The sequence below is a fragment of the Ciona robusta genome, chromosome 4 (assembly GCF_009617815.1).
Source record: "Ciona robusta chromosome 4, ASM961781v2".
In the NCBI taxonomy this organism is placed as follows: domain Eukaryota; kingdom Metazoa; phylum Chordata; class Ascidiacea; order Phlebobranchia; family Cionidae; genus Ciona; species Ciona robusta.
Genome location: NC_143238.1, coordinates 247,423 through 266,798, shown reverse-complemented (window position 1 = coordinate 266,798; position 19,376 = coordinate 247,423). Strand labels below are relative to the sequence as shown.

The 19,376-nt window shown below is 32.9% G+C and overlaps 2 protein-coding genes across 2 annotated transcripts; both read right to left on the bottom strand.

The window, feature by feature from the left end:
- Positions 1 to 19: 19 nt before the first annotated feature.
- LOC149736248 (small nuclear ribonucleoprotein F) lies at positions 20 to 573 on the bottom strand. Its single transcript, XM_089876969.1, has one exon. The coding sequence runs from the start codon at positions 495 to 497 to the stop codon at positions 234 to 236; it is 264 nt and encodes an 87-aa protein (XP_089733095.1). The 5' UTR covers positions 498 to 573; the 3' UTR covers positions 20 to 233.
- Positions 574 to 3,870: 3,297 nt separating this feature from the next.
- On the bottom strand, positions 3,871 to 15,841 carry LOC149736247 (heparanase-like). Its single transcript, XM_089877191.1, has 13 exons — positions 15,293 to 15,841; positions 12,874 to 12,983; positions 11,757 to 11,878; positions 11,466 to 11,552; positions 10,632 to 10,799; positions 8,113 to 8,287; positions 7,647 to 7,694; positions 7,507 to 7,582; positions 7,325 to 7,449; positions 6,842 to 6,953; positions 6,650 to 6,786; positions 6,174 to 6,317; positions 3,871 to 4,199 (listed from the first exon to the last, which is right to left on the bottom strand). Exons 1-13 carry the CDS (start codon positions 15,353 to 15,355, stop codon positions 4,028 to 4,030), a joined length of 1,539 nt encoding a protein of 512 aa, XP_089733317.1. The 5' UTR covers positions 15,356 to 15,841; the 3' UTR covers positions 3,871 to 4,027.
- Between the last annotated feature and the right edge of the window lie 3,535 nt (positions 15,842 to 19,376).

Here is a 19,376-nt window from a genome sequence, read left to right as displayed (position 1 = left end):
CCAAGTCCAAATCCTTAAATCTTACAAAACATTTTATTTTCATAAAGTTACAACTTAATGTTTGAAATTGTCAGTAATAAAAATTGGCAGAATTAATGACAAACTGCTTATTTAGCAGCTGTTACAAAACTGAATAACATTGCGCATTAAAAAAGAGTTCGTTATGGAGGCTAAGTTGGGTAAATACGCAATGAATTTGATTCTAAAACCAAGTCCAGATGTTAAAGAATAGTTTATTCCTTCATTTCACCATCTTCATCTTCTTCCTCAACACCTTTGATGTAAAGAACATTATTACAACGAATTAAAATTTCACCCAGATGCCCTGACAAGGCCCCTTCCACAAATTCTTCAGTATTTGCAAGCTGCATATTCATATAACCATCAACAGATACTAGATATCCTTTGTATTCCATCCCCCACTTCAGTTTTACAAGAACTGGTTTCCCGGTTAAACCATTTAGAAAGGGCTTTGGGTTCATTGGTAAGGTAGACATGGTTGTTTTTCAGTGCTTTGATAACTTAAAAACCTAGATTTGTAATCTGACGATCAAAAATTAGATATCAAAGCAAAGTTATTGTTGTATATCTTAAAACTAAATGTAACCACACGGTAACACGATAGCTATATCATATTAATATCATATATATAGCCTATATAAAGCGTTTGTTTGCCCGGGTGGTATATTGCCGCAATCTGTCTCATTTTATTAATCTCCATTTGCTTTGTGGACATGCACATAATGATACAAAGCACTTAATTGTTCATACGAATATATATACAAACGAAAAACAAACCCTCCTGTCCGATCATAGAGGTTTCACTCATGCTGGCTTTTTTACAAGGTGCCAATTTGAACTCTCGAGTGACAGCGTGTGTTTAAATACCATGGGCACGTCATTTTAAGAGAATGAATGAATGAAATTTATTTCGTTTCTTCGGTCACGATAACGAAGAACAAGAGAGTTGATAAAAAGCGAAAAGACGGTTAGTAACGGTCAGAGTCGTATAAACACCGAGTAGTCCAACTGCCGTCTGTGTGTGTCCAAAATAGAGCAAAAGTGGTGACTTTGACAATGGGTTTAAACGAACTTGTTAAGTTTTGTTTGTGTTTTCCTATTGTGGGAAGCAGAGCCTTAGAAGTACCGAGTAGTCCAACCCATTGTTACGTAAAACACAAATTGAACGGCAATTTGGGTCCAAAATAACACAGTAGGTATAGGAAAAATGTATGTTTTTCGGTAAATTACAGAAAAACTGGGGCCTAAAAACAAATTTAAAGGTTGAAAAATGTAAAAAACATGTGTTATTTGTTTTCTGTGTCAAAAAAAGTCATAAATAGAATTAGAAGCGGTTGATTTGCGACATTTTATTCATTTAATGCGGCTATATTTATACATTTTTTCTAAAAAATGTTTGGTAAGGTAAATAGAAGCTGTTTTACGCCGTCCCACAATAGGAAAACACAAACAAAACTTAACAAGTTCGTTTAAACCCATTGTCAAAGTCACCACTTTTGCTCTATTTTGGACACACATAGACGGCAGTTGGACTACTCGGTGTTTATACGACTCTGGTGGGAAGGTGTAAAACAGCTTCTATTTACCTTACCAAACATTTTTTAGAAAAAATGTATAAATTTATAAATTTCCTATTAAATATCAAGCCTTTTGTAATTCAGGCATTTTCAACCGTTCATTTAACGATAAAACGTTGAGGTTTAGGATAAAAATATATATAAGACAGTGCTATAGTGTTTGCATTAGCATATCTCCCTGGAGCAACCCGTTTATTAATGAAGCATTGGTATTGGATGTATCTGAATAATTTAAACACGTAAATTTACTAAATTTGACTTTCCTTTTCTTGGGGAAACTAGAGCCGATTAAAGGTATGAAAAAAACAAAGATGATTTTATATATAGGGGGGTGGGGGAAGATGGGACACCTTTAGCACATTATATTCAAATATCTTGATCGTGTTTTAAACAATTAACAACGGTGCATCGGAGATGCGAATATACAGTTTCATAATTTGTTGAATGTTTTTTTGCTTACTACCAAATTGGAAGAGAAAATAGAATGAACAGGCGTCCCACCTTCCCCACCCAACTATATAAATATACGCGCATTCACAAGTTTATACGCACACTTAACATTTAAGAACAACATTTTTCCTTATAATTATTCCTTTTTTCCTGCGTTATTCGTGCCACAACAATATAGTAGGGTGAGGTAAGTTGTCAGACGAGACTTTAGTATATTTTTTTACGGACCAAACCATTTAATAATGTTGTTTAGCGTTGTTTACATTTATTTCTATTATTAGTTTTCCTTATTCTACTTTTTGTAATGGGTAATATTGGGCAATATGTGCTTAAATGCCTCATATCCCCACACTCCACTATATATAATGATATAGTGAATAACAATATTAGTGAATAAAAAAATTTGTCCCGCCCCGTGGCATAGTGGTTAGCGCGCCTGCCTGTAACCAATAGGTTAATCGGTTCAAGGCTCGCCGCTGCTACCATTGTGGGCGTATGTGTCCTTGGGCAAAAAACTTAACGTCAATTGCTCCAACCCAGTGGTCACTAATGGGTTTTCCAAATTATCATCCATACATAAAAAATAATCAACCACAAAGTAACATATAGTACAATGGGGGAAGATGGGACACTTAAGCACATACTGCCAAATATTTCCAAAATCAAAATAGATAACGGTTTTGGGGTAATACCACGAATTAGTACCACCATTCCTTTATTAATTGACAACAATTTATTAATATATAATAATACACACGAGGAGTTATTTAGCGATCCACACAACGGGTAAAATTTTACAAATTTGAAAACACACAGGATAAGATGGGACAGTTTAAAATCATTGTTAATTTTGATTATTAAGTGTATTTATAAATAGGAATATACGTAAATAACACGAAATAATACTGTACGCTTTGAAATTAGGTCTAAACATTCTTTTTCTTGCCCTACTGCTATAGTTTACCTATACATTATATAGTACAATGGGGGAAGATAGGACACTTAAGCACATATTGCCAAATATTTCCAAAATCAAAATAGATGACGGCTTTTGGGTAATACCACGAATTAGTACCACCATTCCTTTATTAATTGACAACAATTTAATAAAATATAATAAAACACACGAGGAGTTATTTAGCGATCCGCACAACAGGTGACATTTTACAAATTCGGAAACACACAGGATAACATAGGACAGTTTAAAATCATTGTTAATTTTGATTAACAAGTGTATTTATAAATGAGAATATACGTAAATAACACCACGGCCTACTAGAGATCTCTAGTAGGCCGTGATAACACGTAATAATACTGAACGCTTTGAAAATTAAGTCCAAACAATCTTTTTCTTGCCCTACTGATGCTATAGTTTTTACATGTTACCTATACATTGTATTATTGCATAACAATTGGTATTGTTTGAAAGACAATGGGTAATGTTCGAACATCAATGGATAAATAATGTATCCTACAAATGTATATGAATGTGTAATAACAGAAAATTGATTATAACTACTGTTTCTATTTTACATGTTTTTTTTTAATATTTAAAAACAGTAATCAGCTTTGAGGGGCGTTTTATAAAGTCGTGATAATACTGTCGAATAATTCTGTAACCTTATTTTCCTGATTATCATTAAATGGGGGTCCGTAATAAGATAATTAAAAAAAAGTCTCGTCTGACAAAGTGTCCCATCTTCCCCACCTTACTATATCTATACGACCACTTACAAAAAGGGATCCATACGGCCATTTACGTGCTTAACAATAACAACATAACTAAGTGTTCGACAAAAATGGATCAATATGACCACTATAATTATTTATGCAGGTATATATTCGATTTTTCAGGCAACGCTAACAAAATAATGATATACACTGGTTGGGGTACCTTAAACACACGTTATTTCATAAATGATATACAAGTAAAACGAAATAAAATAACTGATAATTACAAACATTAGGCTACTTTAGAATTATTGGTAGCAAGCGAAAGCGTTTGCTCCGCTTAAAACAAGGAAACCGTATGTAAACGAAGGAATCTTAATGCCCAGTTTTAACTTGGATTCGTCTATTCTCGTAGGCCGAAGGCGGGGAAAAGTATTCGTACTGCTCAGTTTTAAAGTTACTCCATTTAATCGAATTGATCTGAAATGTAAGAAAGTTTTACATTTATAATGCAGTTATAGTAGGTGGAGGAAAATGGTACACTTTTTTACGGATCCCCATTTAATGATAATCAGGAAAAATAACGGTATAGAGTTATTCGACAGTAATATCACGACTTTATAAAACGCGCGTCAAAGCTGATTTAACTGTTTTAAAGTATCAAAATACTAATAGAAACAGTACATTTTGAACAAGTAAAAACTGTGAAATAGTAAGGCGTTTATTTTGAACATCGCAAAAGTAATACTAAAGCCGATGAAATTTTGTAGTTTGCAAGTGTGAACGATTAAACTATAGTTTTATAGCTTCATAAAACAACCTTGAATATTTCGTACAGTTTGATTTTGTCCTTTTATATATGCATAAGTAGAATATAGATATATATGCATAAGTAGAATATAGGCAGGGGTAAATATGATTTTAATTTGAAATAAAACGAACAAAAAAATATCAGTTTAAAGTTATATGCATAAAGATTACTGGCAAAGAAACTATCACAACCGGTTAAATTTGGTAAGTTAACTACAAGTTGCAGAATACAGTTAATATAAAAATACTTTAATTTAGTGTCCCATCTTTCCCCACATTGTATTTTTTGGTTTTTATTGCCAAAATTTTAAAATATTTACTTTAATTCAGTAGTTTATACCTCAGGGGTGATTCAAACAAAATATACTGATTAAATAACAAGTGAAACATTCGAAATTCAGTTACATGCTCTTATTTTTGTTTTCAGTAGTTTAGAATCTGGAAACCCTTAAACAACGAATATATAGTACAATGGGGGAAGATGGGACACTTAAGCACATATTGCCAAATATTTCCAAAATCAAAATAGATTGTGGTTTTTGGGTAATACCACGAATTAGTACTATCATACCTTTATTATTTGACAACAATTCAAAAAAATGTAATAAAACACACGAGAAGTTATTTAGCGATTCACACAACAGGTTAAATTTTACAAATTGGAAAAATACAGGATAAGATGGGACAGTTTGAAATCATTATTAATTTTGATTAATAAGTGTATTTATGACTAGGAATATACGTAAATAATACAAAATAATACTGTACTCTTTGAAAATTAAGTTTAAACATTCCTTTTCTTGCCGTACTGCTATAATTTTTAACATGTTGCCTACACATTACATTAATTGTATATAACAATGGGTATTGTTTGAACGACAATGGGTAATGTTCGAACATCATTTGATAAATAGTGTATCCTACAAATGTATATGAAATTGTAATAACAGAAAATTGGCAATAACTATTGATAAAGTTTACATTTTTGTCACAAATTGGGTATTACAACAATCTTTTTCGTACAAGCTACTTCTCATAAATTATCTCCAAGTGCAAATGACTGAATTTCGAATATATTTTTAAAATATTATCTTTTTATTATATCAGTATCTAATAGTTGAATAACCCCCGAGGTATGAATTATTTAATTAAAAGCAAACCTTTAAAAATTTAGGCAATAAAAACATACAAAACTACAATGTGGGGAAGATGGGACACTAAATTGAAATATTTTCACATTAGCAGTATTCTGCAACTTGTAGTTAACCTATCGAATTTAACCGGCCGTGCTAGTTTCTTTGCCATGTAAACTATATATATATATATATATATATATATATATAACTTTAAACCGATGTTTTTTGTTGTTTTTATCTTAAATTAAAATCCTATTGACCCTTGCCTATTTTCCAATATATTTGTTTTTAAATATTTTAAAACAGTAATCAGCTTTGACGCACGTTTTATAAAGTCGTGATAATACTGTCGAATAATTCTGTAACATTATTTTCCTGATTAGCATTAAATGAGGGTTCGTAAACAGGAAATTAAAAAAAGTTTCGTCTGACAAAGTGTCCTATCTTTCCCCATCCTACTATACTTATGTAGATATTACAAAGTCAGAAGTTATTATGTTGCACTTACTTAGATGTAATGTTTCCCTTCTCACCCGGTGTTAGAAGATACATATCGATAACTGCTCCTCGGTTTTTCAGAGAATTTATTGACAAATAAATTGTGGTATTTTTTAAATTGATGAAGTATAAAACGACAGCACCTTTAGAATACCTGTCAGTAAATTTTGACAATAAAGTTAGTTTACACAACTTAGTCTGATTGGTCATTCTATCGTCGTTTTGATTTTTGTGGTTACGCGGTACTATTATTCTTTAATGATTAATCACTTGGTTGACATAAAATATCTGTAGTTAACGTAGCATATATTTTTTCATTCTCTTTACTTTTCTAATTCGCCAGTAAACAAAGAGTGCTTACAGAAGTTTATAACAATTGCCACGAGAAATACCGTTGGAAAAATAGTTTAAAACACGATTAATTAGAAAATATATTTCTTTAGATGTTTTTTTATCCGAACTGTTTTACAAACTGCACGTAAATACCTTCCATCCTTTGTACAGTGGGCATATATTCGAACTTTTTTTCCCTCATTGTCATTCTTCTTATTGATTTTAATCAGCGTTACTTTTAACACTTTGTTTCCGACCAATTGCTTATAGAGAAAGGTCAACCAATAATCCTACAGTTTGACACGGATTTTTACAAAGTAATAACTATTATGTATTTAAATATACCGGTAGTGGATCAAAGTGTTTGTCTATAAGTGCGTAACTGCCTTCAAATAATGATTGTCTCATCACAACGTCAACTCCCATTTGAGCGACAGTTCCAAGTTTATCTAACCACCTACAACAGAGCTTGTTATATTGTATAGGTTTAATAACATAACACCTGATATGATGACGTTATTTTGAGTCAAAGACGTCTATTTAAGTAATGCATAAATTAGTAATAACTAGCCGATGTTGATGGACGCATCGATTGCAAGTAATAACGGTATTAAGAACACTAACTTTGGACTGATAGTATCACTGCAAGAAAAATCCCAAAAAAATAATCAACCTCAAAGTAACATACATGGTAACTCGTAAGCTGGCACGAGGTGCTAAACCCGTGTGATAACGACTGTCATATACACAGCCCCTGCCATCCCGATTATCCTCTAACCACTGTACCGCGAGAATTTTCGATAGAATATAATATCATCTACAGCTTACGTAAACCCATCGGCAAAAGAATTCGAAACTCCCTTTACCCCGCCATCATATGCAGAAGCAGTTTCACCAAGCCAAATCGACTTATCCGGCGCGTATTTCGAGCGAACGTCAAGGATTTGCTGAGTCTGTTAACAAAAATAAAATTAATAGGTTCTTAAAGCAATGAACATTACCAACTTTACTTGACTACGAATACGATACAGAGTGTGTGGATTTAAGAAATCTGCAAGTTCAGCAATATTCCCGTTCATATCGTACCTACATAAATTTTAAGCATGGTAAGTTGGGTACATGATATACGAACAACAAATGCAGTATTTACTGATGGTACGTGATTCCGTCAATAGTATGACCTGCTGCCTTGAGAAACCTAAACACACAGGTATTGCAGATTACAATTCTATATATAAAAAGCAGAGACTGAAAAATCGTTGCCGTTTTAAAACGTGGCAGGCCATTGTGTTACACTTACGTAGTCTTCAGGTTCGTAAAACTCGGTAAGATAAAATCGTATTCTAATGTAAAACAGCATAAAAACAAGGAACGTCCAACTCTTATCACGACACAGTACGTACTGGCTTTTCACTTAGACCACGGCCGTTTCCACGTCACGGCGTTGGAGACTAAGAAAGTAATTAGCGTGGGAGGAAATTTGAAGGAGCAGAAGCAGGAGGAGCGCATACGGCTCGAGGCATACATAGGACAAGTTTTTAAACAAATACGACCGAAGACATTGTTACATTGGTAGCTAATCTTCGTTACGTTTAAGATTATTACTTAAAATAAACCTGCTCAAAAACTTGGCAGCATTCAAACTTCCAACGTGATTTAGATCAGGGCCAACTATTATAGACGATTCCCACCACGGTGATGCTTGAAGTAACTTCCGAAGTTGGTTAAACCCTTCACCCACTTGTTCAGGTGATATGTACAATCCCATTTTGTGTTCATACGAATTGGGTTCTTTTTAAAAGTAAAAGAGCGGGTTAACCAGAGTTGTTGCCAACTGAACAATGAAGAAATCGTTGTTCACCAGAAAGCGATAAAATATTTGCAATCCTTTTAACTTTAAGCGTCCATTCAAGTCACTCACAAATTTCGACACGGAAAGTCTAAACACGTAAATATATACTGGAATGGGGTAAGACGTCACCTTTACGCACGTACTGCCTAATATTTTCAAAATCAAAATACCTGGCGTTTTTTTAGGGTGATACCAAGAATTAGTACTGTCATATAATTGACAACAATCCAAATATATATATATAAACACACGAGGAGTTATTTAGCGATTCGCACAACAGGTGTAATTTTACCAATTCGAAAACAGGGTAAGGCAAGATTGTTTAAAATCTACAAAGTGGGTTAAGACGGGACGAAAAATATTTATTTTTTTGGTTAAAATACGATACTGAATTCATGATTCAAACTCGTAAACTAAAAAGAAAGAGTTTTATAGTACAATGAGGGAAGATAGGACACTTAAGCACATATTGCCAAATATTTCCAAAATCGAAATAGATGACGGTTTTTGGGTAATACCACGAATTAGTACCATCATTCCTTTAATAATTGACACCAATTTAATAAAATATAATAAATCACAAGAGGAGTTATTTAACTATCCGCACAACAAGTGAAATTTTACAAATTCGAAAACACACAGGATATGACGGGACAGTTTGAAATCATTGTTAATTTAGATTATTAAGTGTATTTATAAATAGGAATATACGTAAAAATAAAATAATACTGTACGCTTTGAAAATTAAGTCTAAACAATCTTTTTCTTGCCCCACTCCGACTTACTGCTATAGTTTTTAACATGTTACCTATACATTATATTATTGCATAACAATTGGTATTGTTTGAACGACAATGGGTAATGTTCGAACATCAATGGATAAATATTGTATCCTACAAATGTATATAAACTTGTAATAACAGAAAATTGATTATAACTATTAATAAAGTTTTTATTTTTGCTACAAATTGGGTATTACTACTCTGTTTTTGGCACAAGTCACTTCTCATAAGTTATCACCAAGTGCAAATGACCAAATTTCGAATATATTTTCAAAATTTTATCTTTTTATTATATCAGTATCTTATAGTTGAATATCCCCTGAGGTATAAATTACTAAATTAAAAGCAAACCTTTAAAAGTTTGGCAATGAAAACATACAAAACTACAATGTGGGGGAAGATGGGACTCTAAATTGAAATATATTTACATTAACAGTATTTTGCAACTTGTAGTTAACCTACCGAGTTTAACAGGCTGTGCTAGTTTCTTTGCCATGTAAACTTCATATATATAACGTTGAACCGATATTTTTTTGTTGTTTTTATTTCAAATTAAAGTCATATTGACCCCTGCCTATTTTCTTCATGCTTATGTCTCAGTGTTTTTTTACAAAACCAAAACTAGTTTTATGAGACAAAATCAAACTGTACGAAATATTCAAGGTTGTTTTATGAAGCTATGAAACTAGTTTAATCGTTCGCACACGCAAACTAAAAAAATTCATTGGCTTTACTATGATTTAGCGAGCATTAAAAAATAACACCTTACTATTTCGCATTTTTTTACCTGTTCAAAGTATGCTGTTTCTATTTTACATATTTTTTTTATAATTTAAAAACAGTAATCAGCTTTGACGGGCGTTTTATAAAGTCGTGATAAAATACTGTCGAATAATTCTGTAACCTTATTTTCCTGATTATCGTTAAATGGGAGTCCGTAAAAAGAAAATTAAAAAAGAGCCTCGTCTGACAAAGTGTCCCATCTTCCCCCACCCTACTATATTATGATTAAGCGAGCATTTAAAATAAACAAGTTAAATTCGTGCAATACCAAATTTGTTATTTAACAACATTAATCGTCTTTGCCGTGCATTTTGTTAGAATACTGTCGAATATTACTGTCATTCCTTCGTTTACATTAAATATAGATACCTGTAGAAAAAGATCTTTAAAACGTCTCGTCTTACCCAACCATATCATTTAATGATTTATGTTATACAAAAGGTTAATGCGTTTTTATGGTAATTTGTGTAAAACTTATACCATCAATGTTAAAATGGATCGTTGCGTATAAACTTTGTGGATTCACGGCCTACCAGACGTAAGGCCTGATAATTTACATTTTACGCTTGAAATTAAAAGGCCATGTACGTCACAAACATTATTGTTATTCATTGTATCTCTGGTAGGCCGCGATGGATTATAATAAAAGTACAACTGTAATAGAATTTACAAAGTGCATAGTTCAAACAATAAGGGAATATACCACAAAAAAACCAACCATTTCCCAATTCCCAGTTAACATGGTAACGATTTTCAGTAAATTTGATCAGTTGTTGAGCATTCGTGTAATTCCAACGACTTCCGTTCCTCATCAGCAAGTTCAGATCAAAGATTAGTTTCCAACCAGCACATGAACAAAATTCGTTTAACTTTTCCCAATCTCCTTCTGGATATATAGTGAGGCGGGGTAAGAATGGACGTGTTTTATTCCATTTTTTATCCACTTGATATTGTGTTTACTTTTTTACGTAAACGTTTATTATCATATCTATGTCACATTTCTACGCGACCGTTCGTTAGTTAATTTTAACAGTAGAACGAGTTTTTACGTCACTGGCTTGTCTCGTGTCCAACTTTCGTTGTTCGTAAACATTCGTCAGGTACTTTAATGTTTAAAAATCAATCGAAAAAAAATGGCCTTTAGGTGCTAACGGTATCCCATCTAACCCCACATTAATGTATTACGCACTTGTTCTTTCTTTATAATAGCATGACGAGGTAACTTATTATGTAGGGTGGTTTTCATACATCTCGATCCTGCTTATCAAGAACTTTGTATGTGACTGTTATTTGTTTTAATTTACCTCTTTATTTCATGTCTGTTTGAAACAGTAGAATTAAACAATGAAAATAGGATATATTATGGGATAGGGTAAAATTCTAAATCAGTGTGTATTTTGAATATTAAGTGCTTTGTGGGACCGTATAAATATTCTTGAATAAAACAGTAGTGTAATATATATATTTTTTAATATATAAATGGGGAACCGTATAAACATAAACAAGTGATGTCATCTTGTCCGACACTATTCTATATACTAATACTTTATACCAGTCATAACGATAGACGCTCTTTCTAATTTTTCTTTGTTGCTATAGATTATCTTTCTTCGTCCACTTAGTTTGCGATCCGAACAACCTGTAAAAAACATGGACGATGGTAAACATTAAAGTTGCAAAACTCTTACGTGATTGAATATTTTCAGTTTACATAAGCTGTAACGTTGAAGCGAGGCTTTGAAATGTTTGTGTATTTTGACAGCAGCTTTAGTGAGCGCTCTAAACACATTGACCGACAATTTTACGAACCCGTAAAAATAACTTAAAATTTAAGCAGCCTCACTGTAAGGTTTTTTCATTCTTGTTTTTGAATTCATAACGAACGTTATTTCATCCGCTGTAATTCCACCAACACGTAGATAGCTGGGACCAAGACTTCGTGCCAGTTTCATAAATTTAACATTCCTGTTAAAAACAGGGTTTGAAATATATACGCAGGATGTTTTAGTTATGAGTTACATGATAGGACGGGTAACTCACAAAATATAGTAGAGTGGGGAAAGATGCTAACACGTTAGAAACGATAGCAGTAGGGCAAGGAAAAAAGTTCGAACTTAATTTTTTAAAGCGTACAGTATTATTTCGTGTTATTTACGTGTATTCCTATAAAATAAATTTACTTAATAATCAAAATTGATTATAAACTGTTCCGTCTTATCTTGTGTTTTTGAATTTGTAAAATTTCACCTGTTGTGCAAATCACTAAATACCTCTTTTTATTAATTTTTTTTACTGTTGTCAAATAGTAAAGAAATGATAGTATTAATTCGTGGTATCACCCAAAAACCTTCACATATTTTGATTTTGGGAATATTCGGCAACATTTGCTTACATTTCCCATCTTCCCCCACACTACTATACATAATATATATATGTATATAGCATTATGCGAAACTATATAAAGCTATATATAGTATATACCATCATCTGTAACCATACAATGTATATAAATTGTCATCCATATCTAAATATTGCATATAAACGTTACATCCGTAACTATATATTGCATATATACCACCATCTGTGGTATATATGGTATCCATATATCAAAAAAATATAGTTTTACACATTCATCCGTATATCCGCTGTAAATTAGTATTAACCTGATGGGCCACTGTGGGTTGGAAAATGGCTTATTGTAGACCTTGCTGGTTGAAGCATTTATCGGTAAGTATCTTACTTAAGGATGGACATGCTGCAGGCCAACAACTAGATTTAGACGAATGCACGTAAACAAAATATTGGTCGCTGTTTTATAATATGTCCTCAGAAAGGAAATGCGTGTGCTTTATATGTGGTTTTGTAATATATAGTTTCCCAATCTGTCGGTCCTACAGACAATTGTCCCGTCACAAAATAAATACGTGATTTCTTTCAGAACTTTCAATCGCACCACTTACTTAAAATGATCAATCCATCTTTGTTGAATTATGTTCTGGTTCAACGCCAATGAAGGCGACAACGGATCAACAGTTTGAATGACACGATTCATGTCTATATCCACTGAAACCTACAACAACAAAAAAAGTTAGGACGTCTTACGAATCATACGCGTGACATAGTCACAAATTGTTTTGCTACAATGCATGTGATTTTTTATTACAAAGTGTGTCACCCAATTTTGATCGTTTCTAGTTTTTAAAAATAACAAGGTGTATAAAACAGGGCATCGGTATTATAACGACTGTCCTCGTTCCGTTAAGCCTAAGGAGTTATACATGCAACTGTCATATACTTAATAGAGAAAGAAGATTGGTATAGTAGGGTGGGAGAAGATGGGACACTTTGTCAGACGAGACATTTTTTAATTTTCTTTTTACGGACCCCTATTTAATGATAATCAGGAAAATAAGGTTACAGAATTGCTCGACAGTATTATCACGACTTTATAAAACGCCCGTCAAAGCTGATTACTGTTTATAAATATTAAAAAAATATGTAAAATAGAAACAGTATACTTTGAACAGGTGAAAAAAAGCGAAATAGTAAGGTGGTATTTTTAATGTTCGCTAAATTATAGTAAAGTCGAAGAATTTTTTTAGTTTGCGTGTGCGAACGACTAAACTAGTTTCATAGCTTTATAAAACCACCTTAAATATTTCGTACAGTTTGATTTTATCTCATAAAACTAGTTTTAGTTTTGTAAAAAAACACTGAGATATAAGCATGAAGAAAGTAGGCAGGGGTCAATATGACTTTAATTTGAAATAAAAACAACCAAAAAATGTCGGTTTTTACTGTTATATATATGAAGTTTACATGGCAAAGAAGATGGCACAGCCTGTTAAATTCGGTAGGTTAACTACAAGTTGCAGAATACTGCTAATGTAAATATATTTCAATTAAGAGTCCCATCTTCCCCCACATTGTAGTTTTGTATGTTTTCATTGCCAAACTTTGAAAGGTTTGCTTTTAATTTAGTAGTTTATACCTCAGGAAATATTCAACTATAAGATACTGATATAATAAAAAGATAATATTTTGAAAATATATTCGAAATTTGGTCATTCGCACTTGGTGATAATTTATGAGAAGTTGCTTGTGCCAAAAACAGAGTAGTAATACCTAATTTGTAGCAAAAATAAAAACAGTTATAATCAATTTTCTGTTATTACAAGTTCATATCACAAAAATAAAAAAGAATAGAACGCGCATCTCTAATGTCGGTAAAGGAGAGAGCATGATACACTCTCCTTTTCACGACTTGTTTCCGTTTACTATAGTAGGCTATATGAAAGCCAGGGCGTTTTATGTAGTTTTTCTTCTTTTTTTTGATTTAATTTAAGTTTATGGGGAAAATTACTATTTCCAAACATATATATAATTTTAACAAACCGTTTGTTTAAACGTTTTTAATTAAATTTATAAAATAATTAATTTTCCTAAACAAGCGCTAAAGTGTAAGCGTTAACCTACCAAAAACTAAACTGGCCTAATAAACTGGAATAGTTAGTGTAGTTTTTAAAATAAACAGCTAAAACCTCCTCAAATCACTGTGCGCCTATCTTTTACAATGAAGACCAAGCGAAATGGGGACGGAGTTGGCGGTCACGTGAATAGAAAAAAGAATATAAAATGGGGTGGGGGAAGATGGTACACCTTTAGCACATAATGTCCAAATATCCTGATCGTGTTTTAAACAATTAACAACGACCAATCGGAGTCGTGGGCATATAGTTTTATATTTCTTTGAATGTTCTTTGTTTACTACTAAATGGGGCGAGAAAATAGAGTTAATAGGTGTCCCATTTTCCCCCACCCTACTATATCACGGTTTTGGGCAGTTGCGCGTTCTACTCTTTTTTATTTCTTTGGTTCATATACATTTGTAGGAGACAATATTTATCCATGGATGTTCGAACATTACCCATTGTCTTTTAAACAATACCAATTGTTATGCAATATTATAATGTAAAAGGTAACATGTTAAAAACTATAGCAGTAGGGCAAGAAAAATAATGTTTAGACTTAATTTTCAAAGCGTACAGTATTATTTCGTGTTATTTACGTATATTCCTATTTATAAATACACTTATTAATCAAAATTAACAATGATTTTAAACTGTCCCATCTTATCCTGTGTGTTTTCGAATTTGTGAAATTTCACCTGTTGTGCGGATCGCTAAATAACTCCCCGTGTGTTTTATTATATTTTATTAAATTGTTGTCAATTAATAAAGGAATGATAGTACTAATTCGTGGTATTACCCAAAAATCGTCATCTATTTTGATTTTGGAAATTTGGCAATATGTGCTTAAGTGTCCCATCTTTCCCCATTGTGCTATATATTTAACTGTAAGAAAGTTGCATATACTCACTTTAAATCCATCACACAAATGTAATAAACTGAAGAAACGAAACATTAGTTGCTGAATATTCATCTTTAATACCTATATTGATGCGTTACGACAAATTTGAACTTATTTTGTTTAGTGCTTTACTAAATTACTACATGGCTTATACGCCTGCTATTTTCCTAATGCCTTTTATACATATTACAGAATGCTTATCTGAAATACTATCTTTCTCATGTGTAGGTAATTGGAACCTTATTAGCTTCCGCACTACTATAATTATTGCACACATTGCTCTTTAATTATGGCAGTTTCTGTTGTTTCGTAATGTATCAAAGAATCTACCGTTTAGGATAACGCTTTGGTGTAGCTGTCTCATCGTGTTCTATACGTGTTCGACATCCACTCCAGCATGCTGTCTAACATATCTTGATACCGACTGTATTTAGAAGAAATTTTCAGATTTAAAATTGCATAATTAACGAGTAATTAGGATGGATTACTTCACTGTTTGATCAAAAGCGCTAAATCCAAAATATATCTTAAACCTTAATGAAATAATTGCCCCTTATGTAATATTCCTAACCAATCATAGTTTTATAAAGCATAGTGCAGTGCTCTTCAACTGGTGTGCACGGTGCACCATAGGGTGCACCAGTGCAAAAAGGTATACAAGGGTGCATCACAAACTTCAACAATTTTCAGCAATATTTTTTCATTTTAAACTTTTTTAACCAATTTAGCCACTTTCCTACATTTTTTATATGAATTCTATATCTTGCATCACTGGGAATTGTGAAACTTCATTAGTTTTACGTTAAAGCAATCAGGGGTGCATGAGTTCGACGCAACAACTTTAGGGGTTCACCAACCCATAAAAGGTTGAAGAGCACTGGCATATAGTGCATATGATCGCTCAATTATAGCGAGTAACCCACAATCCCCTTTTTGAACACGTTAGTGGTCATATAGATCCTTTTTCGTCGAACAGTTGTTCTTGGCTTTGTTGTTGTTGTTGTTGCTGATAGGGCGATTATTTTCCGCACTTATCCTAATTCATTCTCAATTCTAGCATTTTATTTTTTACTAATTCTCAATTCTAGCATTTATCTTTAATCTCTTGATTGAAATCAAATCGTAATATATATTTGTAATTTTTAGACTAAATTTTCAGATTTAAAACCGCACGATGAGCGATTAATTAACGATTACTTTCCTCATGCACTTTACATAGCGGAAACACTGTCTGGAGTTTGGCGGGGAACGACGCACGTGTCGTATCCACACAACGATTCACGACTAAATCAAACTTTTAGCATTTAAGTGGGGACGCATTAAATGCACTACTCTTATACCGTATTATCATTAATCGTGATTGAAACATTATTTTTAATTCAACATCATATGATTAATATTAACTTCTAACATTACCTAATTACTGCGTGATTACGGTTTTTCAAAATTCATGAAAACAAACGTTTTTAAGCGACGACAACGTTAACCAGTGTAAGTTTACAATAAACACATGGTACAGGAGTTGTACACAGCGTATTTACACATATTCTTTACCAATCACTCAATTCTCATACGTCATAAGTTTCATTAGTTATAATACATGTATAAATACATTCTGCCTACTGCCCCACAGTCACCAATGGCGACTAGAACCCGTTTTGTTGGTTACTTCAGATTTGTTTTTGATCGAGCCCAGTCGACCGTTGTAGTAAAATGATTAACTGATATTGCAGGGTGGGGGTAGATGGGACACCTTTTCATTTTGTTTTCTCTTTTCATTTGGTAGTAAACAAAGAACATTTAATGAATTATAAAACCGTATCTTCACGACTTCCACAGACCATTGTTAATTGTTTAAAACACGATCAGGCTATTTGGATAATATGTGTTAAAGGTGTCCCATCTTCCCCGACTCTACTATCGTATGCTAATTAGTTTAAAACGTGTTCATTCATTAGATCTGTGATCTCTTGTTGTTTGTTTAAAAGCGCCAAATCCAAAATTCAGCCTATATAAGTGGAACAGAATGGGACACAAAATTGCATGATTTTATCATAGTATACTGAAGTGATAGTACACTAACGAGACCACGTGACCACTTTTTACGCATGAGTGCACAGTTACACTTCGCCCGACAGCCAGACAGTGCAGTATAACAGTGCATGGCAGAGTCCGTATATAAGCATTTTTATAGATTTATATACGGAAAAAGATCACGAAAATTGTTGTGTAGTGTACAGTGACACATTTTTATTAGTTTAGCGTAATTAACTGATCGATCGTTTGCGTAACGAAATTACATTTGTAGCCAGATTGGAAATATTCATCATAGAGGAGCATATAGATACAGCCATATAAGATATATACAATGGCTTCTGCTTAAATAAAAGTTTTCTTGGCGACCTATTTGCTGATTGACAAGGCACAACCAGATATATGGACTTCATAAGTAAAAATCTTAGAACTTATGCATTCAGTTCTGATCTGGCAAATATTTAACCCACTGTAAATATACGGAAACAATTTTAATGCATCTATTGAGATGATGGGGAAAGTGCCTGGACTGGTTAAAAATGCCCATCTGTAGACTACCTGTATGTGCTCCAGCAAATCTACGATTTTGCTGTGAGGGGAAACACACAAAAACCTAAGGGTATTTGATTCTAATGCAGTGTTTCACAAAGATGGAAAACAACATTTATAAAAATATTTGATGATCATTTGCCGGATATACATGGTGATAGGAATGAAGAGGAGAAGTTAAAGATTTTGGGTTATACAACTATTTGCTGGTTCACTGACATCAGATATAAGGACTTCACAAGTAAAAAGTCTTAGAACTAATGTGTCGATTCTGATCTGGAAGATATTCAATCCATTGTAAATAATGAAGATTTTTGGAATGAATTTTCAGATTTAAAATCATGTAATTAGTCAGTAATTAACAATTGGCTTAATCAAATGCGGTACTTAAACATGTGTCCTAAATTTCATGTCTGTTAATACAGTATTTTAAACCAAACCGGTGCAAATAAATACCACAATTATCGGGAAAACCAATAGTATGTCTAAATTGTTAGCCATACAGAAAACGCATATTGTTAACTCCTAAGCAAGCACGAGGTGTATGAAACAGAACATCGGTGTTATACCGACTGTCGTTTTCTTGTCACACGAGGGTAAAGCAAGTTACATTCATTTATCAACCCTGTTAAAATGACTATTTACTGTATTGCCCTTTGGCTATTACACATTGCAACTTTTTTTTTTCTTTGTTGAGCACGTTAGTGGTCATATAGATTCTTTTTCGTCGAACAGTTGTTCTTGTTGTTGTTGTTTTTTGGACGACTTTTTTCCGCACTTACCTCAATTTTCAATTCTAACATTTATTCTTTATTTTCTTGATTGAAATCAAATCATAATATATATTTATAATTTTTAGACTGAATTTTCAGATTTAAAACCGCACGATGAGCGATTAATTAACGATTACTTTCCTCATGCAATTTACATAGCGGAAACACTGTCTGGCACTTTGGCGGGAAACGGCGGCACGCGTGTTGTATCCACACTGCGTGATTACGGTTTGTCAAAATTCATGAAAACAAACGTTTTTAAGCGACGACAACGTTAACCAGTGTTAGCATACAAGTCAACACATGGTACAGGAGTTGTACAAAGCGTATTTACACATAATCTTCACCAATCACTTAATCCTCATACGTCATAAGTTTCATTAGTTATAATACATGTATAAATACATTCTGCCTACTGCCCCACAGTCACCAATGGCGACTAGAACCCGTTTTGTTGGTTACTTCAGATTTGTTTTTGATGGAGCCTAGTCGACCGTTGTAGTAAAAGGATTAATTAATATAGCAGGGTGGGGGTAGATGGGACACCTTTTCATTTTGTTTTCTCTTTTCAATTGGTAGTAAACAAAGAACATTTAATGAATTATAAAACCGTATCTTCACGACTTCCACAGACCGTTGTTAATTGTTTAAAACACGATGAGGCTATTTGGATATTATGTGTTAAAGGTGTCCCATCTTCCCCGACTCTACTATCTTATGCTAATTAGTTTAAAACG